General features: G+C 45.2%; 2 protein-coding genes across 7 annotated transcripts; one reads left to right on the top strand and one right to left on the bottom strand.

Annotated features, from left to right (window-relative positions):
• The first annotated feature begins 4 nt into the window (after positions 1 to 4).
• Positions 5 to 5,247, top strand: znf839 (zinc finger protein 839). Of its 4 annotated transcripts, XM_054797716.1 has the most exons (10): positions 9 to 1,546; positions 1,953 to 2,975; positions 3,044 to 3,160; positions 3,261 to 3,383; positions 3,467 to 3,559; positions 3,683 to 3,829; positions 3,888 to 3,992; positions 4,072 to 4,153; positions 4,232 to 4,340; positions 4,409 to 5,247. In XM_054797716.1, the coding sequence occupies exons 1-10, from the start codon at positions 791 to 793 to the stop codon at positions 4,839 to 4,841; spliced, it is 2,988 nt and encodes a 995-aa protein (XP_054653691.1). In that variant the 5' UTR covers positions 9 to 790; the 3' UTR covers positions 4,842 to 5,247. The 4 variants fall into 4 exon arrangements, with proteins under 4 accessions (XP_054653690.1, XP_054653689.1, XP_054653688.1 ...); XM_054797715.1 differs by having other exon boundaries at positions 5 to 1,531; positions 4,072 to 4,340; XM_054797714.1 differs by having other exon boundaries at positions 7 to 1,546; positions 3,270 to 3,383; positions 4,072 to 4,340.
• On the bottom strand, positions 4,272 to 9,975 carry cinp (cyclin-dependent kinase 2 interacting protein). Of its 3 annotated transcripts, none has more exons than XM_054797727.1 (5): positions 9,919 to 9,964; positions 8,972 to 9,187; positions 8,795 to 8,885; positions 8,605 to 8,731; positions 4,272 to 5,493 (listed from the first exon to the last, which is right to left on the bottom strand). In XM_054797727.1, the coding sequence occupies exons 2-5, from the start codon at positions 9,160 to 9,162 to the stop codon at positions 5,291 to 5,293; spliced, it is 612 nt and encodes a 203-aa protein (XP_054653702.1). In that variant the 5' UTR covers positions 9,163 to 9,187; positions 9,919 to 9,964; the 3' UTR covers positions 4,272 to 5,290. The 3 variants fall into 3 exon arrangements, with proteins under 3 accessions (XP_054653702.1, XP_054653701.1, XP_054653703.1); XM_054797726.1 differs by having other exon boundaries at positions 4,279 to 5,493; positions 8,605 to 8,734; XM_054797728.1 differs by having other exon boundaries at positions 4,704 to 5,493; positions 8,605 to 8,734; positions 8,972 to 9,143; positions 9,919 to 9,975.
• Between the last annotated feature and the right edge of the window lie 2,802 nt (positions 9,976 to 12,777).

Consider the following 12,777-nt stretch of genomic DNA (forward strand, 5'->3'; position numbering starts at 1 on the left):
ACAAATACGTCATCTTTCTGCGTATTTGTTTTCTCTTTTTATTTTCGGTGCTTGGAGGCAAAACATCTCAGCAAAGACTCTGCATTGTATACCTACTCTGCATTGTATACCCGTGTCTCGTTTTCAGCAAATTGACTTTAAACCAAGAATGGGATAACGTCGAACAATACCAATGAAAGCAAGGTGAAACTAATGGAAAATCAGGAAAGTGGACTTCCAGTTTTAAACTAACGATTTTCGGGCTCAATTACGACCTGGTAAATTCAATTCAAACGTGTCACGATTATAGTGTATGTGGACTCGGATGGGAGTATTGACCTCTCCAATACCTCAATCTAATCACAATAATTGTGTATTTGTGTAAATAAACAACATTAACAGTTACACACATCTTTATCGGGAGTGATGTGACCTTTAAAGTTAGGACCGCAACCCGCCATTAAACCAGAAGAATAAGGAAATATGTGACTGTCTGAAAAAATAGACGACGTGTTTCCCTGGGAAATAGGAGTTCGGTCCGGTGATCCAGTACGGAGAACTGGCCTCCCATGTGAGCTGGGTGAAGGCTAAGCTAGGCTAGTAGAAAACTCTTCCAAGGTTCCGTCATCTTGTCCCGCTATCTCCTTTTGTGTTCATGTTGTTCTCCACTACAGTGGGCATTTTACTCATCAACACACGCGTATTCTTCACGAGTGGCGATATATTTGGTGAAGTTGATTTCTAATTGTATTTGATTTGAACTACAGACTGGACCCCCGTTAGCCGCTTAGCTAGTAGCCGCGCAGTCAAAATGGCGGACAACGAAGACGATAGTGGTTCTAGCAGAACAATAACACCCGCTGAGCCGCCAAGCTCCTTGGCTCAGGCCAATGCTGCGGACTCCACACAGCCCGAGGACGCCGTGTTGCCAGAGCCAGTTGCCCACAGCGCCGAGGAGGCCGAGGGTACGGAAGGCGTGACCGACGAGCAGAGCGGCCAGCGCGGGAACAGTTCGCACGCAGAATCCGGTGATCAGAGCGGTCAGCCCGGACATGAGGAGCAGGCAATGTCCACTGCTGCCGGGGAGAGCTCTCAGCTAGTGGATTTCTTACAAACTTGCCCTGAGGAACAAAGCATCCTGGTGGGCACAGACTTGACCAGTTTGGGCCCAGACATGAGCAACACCACCATCATATATGTACAACCTGACGGCAGCCTGGTGGAGGGCTCCGGCCTGACCCCAGAGGAGCAACAGTCTCTCCTGGAACAGCTCACCAAGCAGCAGGTGGTGCAGGTGTCAGACTCAGAGGCTGCCCAGCTACTCCAGCAGAGTCAGGCCATTAAAAGCACCCCAGTCCAGAATACAGCTCTAAACCCGAGCCAGCTGCAGCAAGTCATCAGCCAGGTGACCAAGTCCCAGCACCAAGTCCAGGCCCTGCAGCAGACGGTGAAGCAGGTTGTCCAAGTACAGACCAGTTCTCAGAACAACACCTCACAGCAGTTGAAGAGCGCGGCCCAGCAAGTGTCTTTGCAGAGCAGCAGCACCATCCAGGTGGGCCAGAAGAAGGTACGCTAGACATTAAAGTCCAGATTGCTTCATTTGGGCAATGTGACAAGGAAGCCAGCTGTGTCTTTTTAAACTAAGAAACACAATATGCATTCTCGTAAGGACAGGGTATCCGCAGGGTCTTAAAAAGTCTAAAATCCAATCATTAGAATTTAAGGCATGTAAACGTTTAAAATTCTCTTAAAATAACACAATGTGTTTATTATGATTTTGAAATATTTTAATGTATCAACAGAAGTTTAATCTAAATCAAATTCTAACTTTTAAACTTTTTGTGATTTGAGGATGCTATAAAATAATGACGGAACGGAACTAAAGTACCTGTACAGAGGGAGAAAGAAATTCTCCCTCATGGGGGGGAAAAAAATCACATTGATTTTCACTGATTTTTCTTTTCTGTCCACAGTCAGAACCAGTTAGGATCCAGATCCAGGCTCTTCCTAAACAGGAAGTCAAGCCCCGGCCAGCTCCCCAGCACACTAATCAGACTGTCAGTCAGCCGCAAGTGACTCTGTCGGCCAATGGCAGCGCTCAGATCATTCACATCCAGCCTGTGGTGGGCCAGCAGGGCCAGCAGTTATTTCTACAGCAGAATTTAGGAGACCCCCCCATTCAACTGCTCCTTCAAAGTCCCTCCCCTATGGTAGGATCGCTGCTCCCATTGGTTCACAAGCTGCCAGCTCAGACATCCTCTGGTGTTGTCTCTCCTGCGGCTCACAAACACGTGTCCTCCACCGTGCCTGTCACCTCCACTGCCAAGACTCCACCCACCCCCACTGCTAAATTTGCAAGTGTGTCGCTGATAAAGACCCCTGCCAACGGCACAGTGACGACCTCCACTAAATGTTCTGTTAAAGCATCCTCGGCAGCAAAAACCTGCGATCCAGGTGCTACCCCACCCCCTGCAGCAGGCCGCGCTCCACTGGCCCCAACCCCTGCAACAAGGGATGGAGAGAAAGAAAAGGAAAAGGGGAAGAAGCTGAAGAAGAGAGAGAAGAAAGCTGTCAAAGTCCAGACCCGGTCGGGGCGGGTCTCTAGACCTCCCAAGTACAAAGCTAAAGACTACAAGTTCATCAAGACAGAGGACTTGGCCGAAAGCCACCAGTCCGACTCTGATGACTACTCTGACATGAGTATGGAAGATGAGGAGAGGGAGGTTGGGAGGAAGGATGACTCCGCCCTGGACGACTCCATGTCACTCACCTACAGCCACAAATCCCGATCCCACCGCTGCCAGACCTGCGACAAGGCGTATATCGGCCCCGGTGGCCTGAACCGCCATTACAAACTCAACCCAAGCCACGGAGAGCCAGAACCGTCCTGCGACACGCCACACCTCGTCAGCGACGAAAGCCAATCACAAGAGCCCACCTGTGTCGTGGCCAAAGAGGAGCTAAATGAAGAAAAAGCTGCAGAGGCAACCAGCACAGTAGGAACCGTTGATTGGAAAGACCTCATTGTTAGCTTTGCATGCTAATTAGATGATTTTCACCACAGGAGTCGGGCCCGGGAGCTGCTGGAGGATTCCACGGCCTCCACCACCGGGGTCCAGGCAGGCCACGGGGACGAGGACGAGGCAGGGGGCGGGGACGATCGCTGGGGCCGGCCCTCAAGGTATACTTGTTTATTTTTAATGTGAACGTAGAAGAAGGCACACAAAGGATTTGATCTTGAGTGCCTTGAAAAATAAACAGTAATGCTGACCTTGTCAAAGTTCCCTCAGGTGTCAGGTGGCCTCATCAGGAGGGGAGGGCGCCGTGGACGGCCTCCCAAGCTCGGCATCACCATGGCAACTGCAGAGCAGCAGGTGGAAAGGAGAAGAGAACGCCTGCAGGAGGTGTGACGTGAATGTCCAGTTGTTTACATTGTGAATGAGTTCCATGACCAGTGTGTGTGTGTGTTTGTGTGTGTGTGTTGCAGCTTGTGAACCAGTGTGAGGATGAGGAGCTGATGGACATTGTTCTTCCTCGTTTGACCAAAGTCTTAAGTGTGTGGGAGATGCTGCTGGCCAAGGTACGTGCGCTCGCAAATACACACACACACACACACAGTATTCATGGCACAAGTATGTTTGGAGTCTTAAGAGGCCATGCTAGATTACTCAGGAAAGGTTGGAAATGTTCTACTTTGTTCCAGGTGGAGCGTGCCGGTCCAGCTCGCAGTCATTTTCCAGATATTTACCGGGAGTTTGAGTCACTGCAGGCTCATGTGAGACAGGCTGCCCAGGATTACATCATGGCGCCACTGGGCGGAGCCTCACCCCTTGAGATTAGGAACATTGAGGTGAGAGTTTATCTGAAATTTTACGGAGTTCAAAGTATGCTGACTTTGGTGCTTTTAGGTGGCCAGGTGTCTGGGCATCTTGGATGAGGTGAACCGGATGAAGGTGCTTCCTGGAGCGTCTCCCACTTCCAGTCTAAGCAATAAAACCAGCCGATACATGGAGGTAATTACACAGCTTTGGAGTCTGGATCCAGGTCCTCAATGATGCCCAACATGAGAAGCTGAAAACATTGTTTCCTCAGAACTCAAAGATGCTGCCCCCATCCAAGCGCTTCAAGATGGAGAACAGTGTTCCTCTCCACCAGAACGGCATCGAGAGAACCGGTACATCCTCTCATGCTTGCAGAAGCTGGAGTATTTCTGTTCGTGCTGTTAGTCAATCACCTTCTACCGCATTTCCAGTTGTAAACCCTGCGACCGGTGAAAATCCAACAGCTAGTGTAGTCTCACCGTCGCCACCCATTCCAAGTGAAGCCAAACTGTGCGTCTCCACTGCCACAGACTCATCCCGGTGAGTTGAGCTCCTGATTGGCTGATTGGTCCTGGCAGGTTTCTGAGTGGTTGTTTGTGATCTTTCAGCTCCACTGAGACCACACAGGCTCCTCCCCCCGTCACACCCATGGAGGTGACCACAGGTAACCACCAGGGGGAGGAGGCCCCCCTGACAGAAGCTCAAAACCAGATCCAACAGGTGAAGAGTCGAGAAAAGTCTCCTCCAGTATCCGCCCAGACACCTGACTCCTGCTCAGTCCAGGATGTGGCACCTGTGTGCCAGACAGCCTTGGACCTTGCAGAGTCCTGCCAGACCAAAGAACTTGAAGAGGGCCAGGAAATCTACATCCAGACTGAGGGAATGACAGTCCAGCTAGCAGAACCTGGAGAAGAGCGCATTGTCATCGTCAACGGGCCAGACGGGACCACAATGCATATCCAAACTCCAGAAGGGGTCCCCTTGGAGGCAGTCCAGGCCCTGCTGGGCATTGAGGCCTCTGATGGATCCAAAGCAACATAAGCTGTTAAAATAGTGACAGACTTGATACTGCAGCTTTGACTTCTCTTGATAAATGCTCCTTATTTTACTTTATTTATTTCTTAGCCTGTCACATGACACAAGTCCAAGTCTTGATGTTTACTTGAACCTGATCCATAAATCATGAAAGTACTGGATTGGTTCATTCATTCACCACATCACGGCTTTTTAAGAAACAGGAGTGTGGATGTAAATGTTTTTTTTTTCATATTTGGACACGTGACAGATGATGTTTATATGTAGATAATTACAAAAAACAAAGTTGCACTATTTTATTACTTTTTATAACATGACCATTTTCCAATTGTACTCATTAGAACAAATAGTCCATCTCCCTTCCATATGACGCCGTTTCCTCATTTCCAATAAAAACGTCAGAGCAACATGAGCACTTTGCTTTTCTCAGTTTGTCCAAGATGACAACGTCGACGTCAAAGAGGCCGGTGGCCCGTCTCCAGCAACATGGCCTCCAGCGCCACTCTGCTCTGTGCCGCCATGAACGGCTGGTGCAGCCAACACGACAGGTACACCATGCTCAGGTCAGAGGTCGGGCTATGAGCCACCTCGTGCAGGATGGTCTGCTTCAGCTGTAGCTCCCGGCTGAAGGTGTCCAATAAGACGCTGCATGGCATGTCTGGAACAAGTGTACACCTTGCATTTGGACCACTTTCAGATAAGAACACAAGTACCATGTAGTATTTGGTGTGTGATTGGGCTCCCTACTGATTCTGCCTTACGTAGACTTGTATTATACCCACAGGTGGGTAGAGAAGCCAAAAACTATTCAGGCAAGAGTACTGTTACATTAGAAGACTAGGACTCAAAAGTAAAAAGTATTAAATTGCCTTTGTTTACACTCGCACGAGTACTGGGGCTCATTGCAGAAAACTAGGATAAGGGATGAAGCCAGCATATCTTGGTTATCCTGGCTCAATTTATCTGCGATCCGGTTGCGCAAAAGTGGGATAGTAAAGAGTGCAATATGTTATGACAAATTATTGTGGATATTTATCATGTGGACCTAGCCTGCTCCAGATCAGGCTGAGGTCCAGGATCTATTGAATGTCATCCCTTAGCTCAACAGGCACCATAAATGGAAACCAATCACTAATCCACTGCCTACTACACATTGTCACCATATTCAACTAGACGCACTAGATGTCATTATTGAAATATTTGTGACTATTAATTTCAGTCATTGTAGATAAATTATTTTAGTTAATGTTGCAATCGTAAGATAATTATTGGATAATTTACAGTCTCCCACATACTATATACAGTATAAAATACACCATCCATCTTCTACCACTTATCTGAGGTCGGGTTGTGGGGGCAGCAGCTTAAGCAGGGAAGCCCAGACTTCCCAATCCTCGGCCACTTCGTCCAGCTCCTCCCGGCGGATCCTGAGGCGTTCCCAGGCCAGTTGAAAGACATAGTCTCTCCAACGTGTCCTGGGTCTTCCTTGAAGCCTCCTACCGGTCTGACGTGCCCTGAACACCTCCCAGGGAGGCACCCGAGAGGCATCCTGACCAGATGTCCAAGCTACCTCATCTGGCTCCTCTCAATGCGGACAGTGCTTCTCACCTTATCTCTAAGAGAGAACCCAGCCACCCTACGGAGAAAACTCAATTCGGCCGCTTCCACTTGTCGATTGTCCTTTCTGTCACTAGCCAAAGCTCATGACCCTCGGTGAGGGTAGGAACGTAGATCGAGCAATAAATTGAGAGCCTATTTTATTTTAATTTGTTTCGCATAATATTACTAGTTTTTTTTTTATTATGTATGTTAGTCTTTAATCTTTGATATTTTTTCTCTTAATATTATCACTTTATGTTCCTACTATTTTGTCTACTTTCTCATAAAAACACAGGGGTTTTTTTTCCAATTTTTGCTGGGTTTTTTGTTTTTTTTAAGTTTTCTTGTTTGATTGTATTTTTAAAATGTGCCACGGGCCAATAAAAAACAGCCACAGGCCGTAAATGGCCACACTCTGGACATTCCTGCCCTAGCCGGAACAAATCAATATGAAGCAAACACAAACAGCTAGCGGTTGGGTCCACAACATATCAGAAGAGAGGCAAAAATGTCGATCACTGTTTTCCAAGGTCAAAGCTGATGCGTGTGAATATCTTGTTGGATGACTAAAAAAATGTAAATATATTCACATTTGAGAGGCTGAAATCCGAAGATATTTACATTTTTAATCAAAAAATGATTAATTGAAAACCAAAATAGTTGTCAATGAATTAGATAATCGATGAATCATTGATTCATCAATTATTTGTTGCAGCTCTAATGATACACATCTGTTAACCTTTCTGGAAAAAGTCTGGAATTTTTAAATGTCAAATCCTTAGCAAACCTGAGCTTAGTGATTCCCCGTCCTCCCCCAGTAATAATGATACTTGATACTTGATACTTTTTTCCCCACCATGGAGGCAAGGATTAGTAGCTTCAAAGGGCGGCTCTGCACTCTGGAAAATACTTCAGCTGCGCAAGCTACAGTGCGCTCCATTACATTTCGCAGCCAGCTAGTAGATAGCCACCAGGGATACCAGCTTGATCGGATTTCTCCGCAGGTGGTATCGGCAAATTCCAATACGTGAAATACGTTCCTATCAGCCCCATCCCTGTAAAAATAAAACTAGCAAGCAGAATGTAACTCAAAAGTAAAAGTAGTGTTTTTTCTTCACAAAAGTAAAAAGTATCTGACAATTTATCCAAAAGGTTACTTGTAATGGAGTAAATGTAGCTCGTTACCACCTACCTCTGATTATACCATATTATTATTATTATTATTATTATTATTACTTCATACCAACATATTTGATGAAAATAAATAAAATCATGACATTTGCTGACTAAACTTTATATGGTGAACTCTACAGCGGATCCCTGCACATTCACGATTAAACATTCACGGCCCCACAATTTTGCAGATTTCTGGTCAAACGATTTATTTACTTTATTTTCCCCCTGAAAATAGGCCATTTTCTTCTGCCGAAAACACATCTCATTCACTACAAGTCGGTAATAATTTAGAAATACAGGTAAAATATACAGCATACATGCACCAGTGTTAAAACATGTTTACATGTCTTTATGCTTCATTGAATGTTTTTTCAGTAAGTGTTGAGATGTCACACTGTCTTCGGCTGTCCTTGAGCGCACCATAGTTGTGTGCTGTGACTCCATATCCATTTGTTCATGGATCATCTTACCTTATCATTTATTAGTAGAGAGCACCTGTACATTTTATACTTGAAATAAGTGGCATATCCAAGTCCACCCATCCATTTTCTATGCCGCTTATCCTCATTAGGGCCGCGGGTACGCTGGAGCCTATCTCAGCTGGCTTCAGGCAAGAGGCGGGGCACACCCTGGACTGGTCGCATATCCAAGTCTTAACGCTGTATTATGTGTGAGTGAACAATGGCAATCGAAGAGAGAAAGGGAAGGTTCTGCAGCTGACTGTAATCTGGTAATTCCGACATTCACTTTTACTGCAAATGTTGATACAAAATCGGAGGAGAACGTCAACATCAAGCTAGCAACAGGGTTTGGGAGAGGGAGCGAGTGTGTCAAAAATTCTTCGCAGTTTTTCGCCATTCGTTGGTGGTCCCGGTATGTAACCAAAAGCGAAACGCGAGGAGGGATAGATATATGTTTTGTTACGCTAACACAAACACGGATGTAGCTGGTCTGTGGTACAAATGAGTGGAGACCAACAGAAGCAAAGACTCACCAAACTGTTTGGTGCTCCAGGTATGAAACAGGGGAACCTTCCTGCCTTCAGGTCCAAACTGAAACTCCTCCAGATTCATAAGGCCTTGCTGTGAGGCCATCAGACGCTGCATCTTCGCCACTATGGCCTCCTGAGAGCAACAGACACAACTGAAAACATCTGCATGTTACCTTGCTGCCGTTTGCGCTACCATTTTGTGGATGATGTCTTGCAGTTTGCAACATTCCTGGTGCAGCTGTGCCGTGCTGTGCTGTAATGATGAATGTTCCGGGGTCTGCACACTGCACGGAGAAAAGAGACAAGAGCTGACGTCCTAGTGCTGACTTGGCAGCAGGACGTGTCCAAAAGTACGTTGTGAGACGCTCACCCGCTCAGCCTCACGTTGACGATATTTCCCACAGTAGTGAAACCTTCGTCGTTAAGTTTCTCCCAGCGGAGCATCAAGTTGTGCCAGTCGGCACCATTGTCTTTGATCTTGCGTGCACTTCCTGTTACAGCTGGGCACTTCCTGTTTGCTAATGTCACGTTTGTGACATCACCTGATAATAGTAAAGTCATTGTCCCATGTTGGTCTCATGAAGTGCTTTAACGTTCAATTAAATAACAATTAAAACTGAGTCATCAGAGAAGAGAACCTGAATCTAATTAAAATGCATTATTTGGAGTAATACCAATATGGTGGTGTGCAAACGTGTTGTCCCCCTTCCTGATTTCTTTTTTTTTTTTTGCATGTTTGTCACACTTAAATGTTTCACCTCATCCAACAAATTTCTACAAGGCTTTTAAGGTTACTAAATCATGTTCGGAGTCTGAAGAAGCTCGACGTACAACTCTGGCGAGCTGCCTCTAAAACTGAGGCGGTGTTGCCAAGACAATGGGGAAAAGTATGGATGCCAGGAAAGTCGAACGGCAATGTCTTCGTTAGATAAGCAATCAGACACGCTGGCATCGGTTGGCTATGCCTGTGGCAAGCTGTTGAACTGAAGCCATTTCATTTTGACAGCCTCTTTTTGATTCCCACGGTAATAAAAATACAAAACAAAGGTAATAAAAATACAAAACAAAGTGCGTACCTTAACAGCTAAATACGGGACGCGTACTTTTGGTTCAAAATACAAGATTATTCTGTTTTTCAAAGGACCGTTGGCAACCCTATGACATCGATAGAGAAATATAAATAAACGCCGATGGAAATATAAAGCAAAAATAATCTTTAGCTCAGATTCAAACCTAACAAGGTGGTAAGTTATTAGCACAACTAAACTAGGATGGTATTTTCCCCATTGATAATACAATATAAGAACATATTTGTACCTTCCATGAGATCGACGCACGTTGACTTCTTGCTTCTTCGTCTTCTTCTTCGGTAGTGTCAAGTAGCATGTTGTCGCCCTCTGTTGGTGCAAGTGCAAACCCATCCATCCATTTTCTATACGGCTTCTCCTCTTCAAGAGGATCTAGCTTTTTTGAAAAAGGGGGGGCGAGGCCGAAGACCGAGGCGCTCGAAATGGACCGGGGGGACATGGGGCCCCCCCCCAGAATTTTTTTTTAAATTAGACCTCATTTCCTGCAATCTGGTGATATCTGAGGCCAATTTTATGTCCTTAATTTCAAGAGTTTGTTATTTTTATCCTTGGAATATATCGTTTAAGCCAAAACATTGTATTTATAAAATTACAGGTACTAGGAGAAACCCATTTTAGCTCAATTTCCTGAAATATTTTCCAATTTTAAGCAGCTGTAAATTCCGAGGATTTGAGTATAATTTTATGTCACTGGGGATCGCTTTTCTGGTTAATTTTCATTGAGAATAGACACCAGTTTTCCTTATAGTCATGATGCCAGAACCTTTATTTTGCACCTCCACATCAATAGCCATGTACAGCACACGTTCAATGTCCAATGTAAATTATCAGCCTGACAGTGGGTTCAGGAATAGCATGCGTCTCGGTTGCATTCTGGCATATGCGTCCACCACGCGCCCGTAATTCAGATGCATGTCCCTATGGACATACGTCAGAATCAGGCAAAAAAAATCGTGGGTGCCTCAAAACGGGGGGTGTACACCCCCCACATCTCCCTGTAAATCCGCGCCTGTTAGGGTCGCGGGGGCATGCTGGAGCCTATCCAAGCTGACTTCGGACTGGTCGCCAGCCAATCGCAGGGCACATATAGACAAACAATCATTCACAACTTCGCCGTACACGATTGATGTGACGCCTGTCATGCTTATCATTGCTGTTTTAAAATCAATGGGCCTCATTCACGAACATCTTCTTAAAAGTCTTCTTAAGAACTGTACTTAAGAAGGCGCGGGTTGGAAACTGCGCCGCATTCACGACACGTTCTTAAGTAGGGATAATCGTTTGCACCGGTGTTCTTAGGTTGATGAATGCCAACTGCGATGCCCGTGCATGTGAGCCCTAATTTGCATAGGTCACCGCCTATTATTTCCTATATAAGGTAAAAAATGTGCCGTGCGCAACAGGCAGCTGGAGGCGGAGATGGCAACGTGCAAGGGCAAGACTGAGGAGCAGCTGGACAACAAACGAAAGAAAAACTTCAATTCTACAGAAATAGAGGTGCTTTTACAAGGAGTGAGCGAACACAAGACCACCTTATTTTCACGAGTATCCACCGGTCATCAGGCCATCCAAAAAGAGTCGGCATGGAGCACCGGAGGGATCTGGAGGAAACGGGAGGTGGGCCATCAATCAGAAACCAAACCATTTCGGAAACTCTAGAAAATATTTACACAATCATGATGGAAAAATAAAGTCAAAATACATAGTTTGTGTGTGACAATTTATTTTTTCTGTGGTTACATTTGATAAGACGCTGCCTAATTAATACAGCAGCCCCGTGCTCTGGCTCAAGACGTGGCTGGGGGCGCATAGCGTTATCTGGGGGTGCTACGTGCGCAATAGACACACCACATTTCATTGCGATGTTATTCTGATGATCCTGCACACCTGCAAGAACAGAGAGGGAAGCCTGAAGCCTGAAGCCTGAAGCGGGACATCAAATATTCGTCGCTTTTAGCAAATAAATCTAATGGTCCCTTTACATTCTCTCTCTGCGCAGCGCACGTCCAGCCAGCTACTTTTTTTGATGAATTGGGATTTGAACATATATTTATCCATGGAGTATATTTTAGTTGTTTTGATGATAAATAATTGTTGGGATATTTTATTTGCACTACATTTTTTGGGATCAGGTTGCAAAATCCATCATGAGGGCGATTGCGCATTGAAAGTGCAAGCTTTGCTTGTGCGTAAGAGTCCTCCTGAGCGTTCGTAGAATTTGTTCTTAGATCTAAGAACTGTGAGTTAAGAACACGTTTTGTGAATGCCAAAAATCTTCGTAAGAAGGCTTTAAGAACAGATTTGTGCGTAAGAACGTTTCGTGAATGAGGCCCAATGTTTCAAACGGTCTCCCTCCAATATTGAACTGATCCTGGAGGAAATAGACCAGGTGGAACAGATCATGAGCAGGATGCATGTCCCACAAGATGCACTTGTCTCGGGCAGCGGGTGGTGTAGATGGTCCTCATCTCTGGAAGTGTTGTCCGAATGATTATACCTGCTGTTTTAACCACTTGCTGCAGTGCCTGCTGATCAGCTTTAGTGCAGCTAGGAAACCGCACTAAGAAACTGTTAGCACACTGCTAACGGCAGTTATAGTTCAGTTAGACTTTTGAGGAATTTTGGCACATTTCTATATAAACGTCATACTATTAGACTAGTACCAATTGTATGAAGTGGTTTCAAGTACGTTGGTCACATGACTTTGAAGCTATAGAACAAAATCCTTGTTTTTTCTATATTAAACATTAATATAAAATCAAAACTTAAAGTTTTAAAACGAGGTGTGCATGATACTTAGTGATTTGGAGTGCCTAGGTGACATGACCTGCAAGCTATTAAACAAGATCTTGAACAAACTCAACGCAATTAGTAATTTGACGGTCCCTAGTATAAACCCGTGAATAGAGCGTAATACAGGAAAAAAATGTCAATTGGGCAAAAATTCACATTTAAACACGGTGTAAGTGTCCACTGTTACTTTTTATCTTCTTTTTGTTGCTGAATCTTGAATCTTTATGTATAAACTACTATACCCACATTTACAGTACATGCACTTTATGTTTTTAAACACACACACGATATTGGC

This window comes from Dunckerocampus dactyliophorus, chromosome 13 (genome assembly GCF_027744805.1).
Source record: "Dunckerocampus dactyliophorus isolate RoL2022-P2 chromosome 13, RoL_Ddac_1.1, whole genome shotgun sequence".
NCBI classification, from domain to species: Eukaryota; Metazoa; Chordata; class Actinopteri; order Syngnathiformes; family Syngnathidae; genus Dunckerocampus; species Dunckerocampus dactyliophorus.

What these genes read in the sequence shown, in the direction of transcription:
- cinp (XM_054797726.1), bottom strand. Translation starts at nt 9,162, where the DNA reads ATGACTTTACTATTATCAGGTGATGTCACAAACGTGACATTAGCAAAC. An exon ending in GTCAACGTGAGGCTGAGCGG is followed by an intron (nt 8,886 to 8,971) that starts GTGAGCGTCTCA and finishes TTCTCCGTGCAG; the next exon opens with TGTGCAGACCCCGGAACATT. An exon ending in AAGACATCATCCACAAAATG is followed by an intron (nt 8,735 to 8,794) that starts GTAGCGCAAACG and finishes TGTTGCTCTCAG; the next exon opens with GAGGCCATAGTGGCGAAGAT.
- znf839 (XM_054797713.1), top strand. Translation starts at nt 791, where the DNA reads ATGGCGGACAACGAAGACGATAGTGGTTCTAGCAGAACAATAACACCC. An exon ending in GGGAGATGCTGCTGGCCAAG is followed by an intron (nt 3,560 to 3,682) that starts GTACGTGCGCTC and finishes ACTTTGTTCCAG; the next exon opens with GTGGAGCGTGCCGGTCCAGC. An exon ending in TTGAGATTAGGAACATTGAG is followed by an intron (nt 3,830 to 3,887) that starts GTGAGAGTTTAT and finishes TGGTGCTTTTAG; the next exon opens with GTGGCCAGGTGTCTGGGCAT.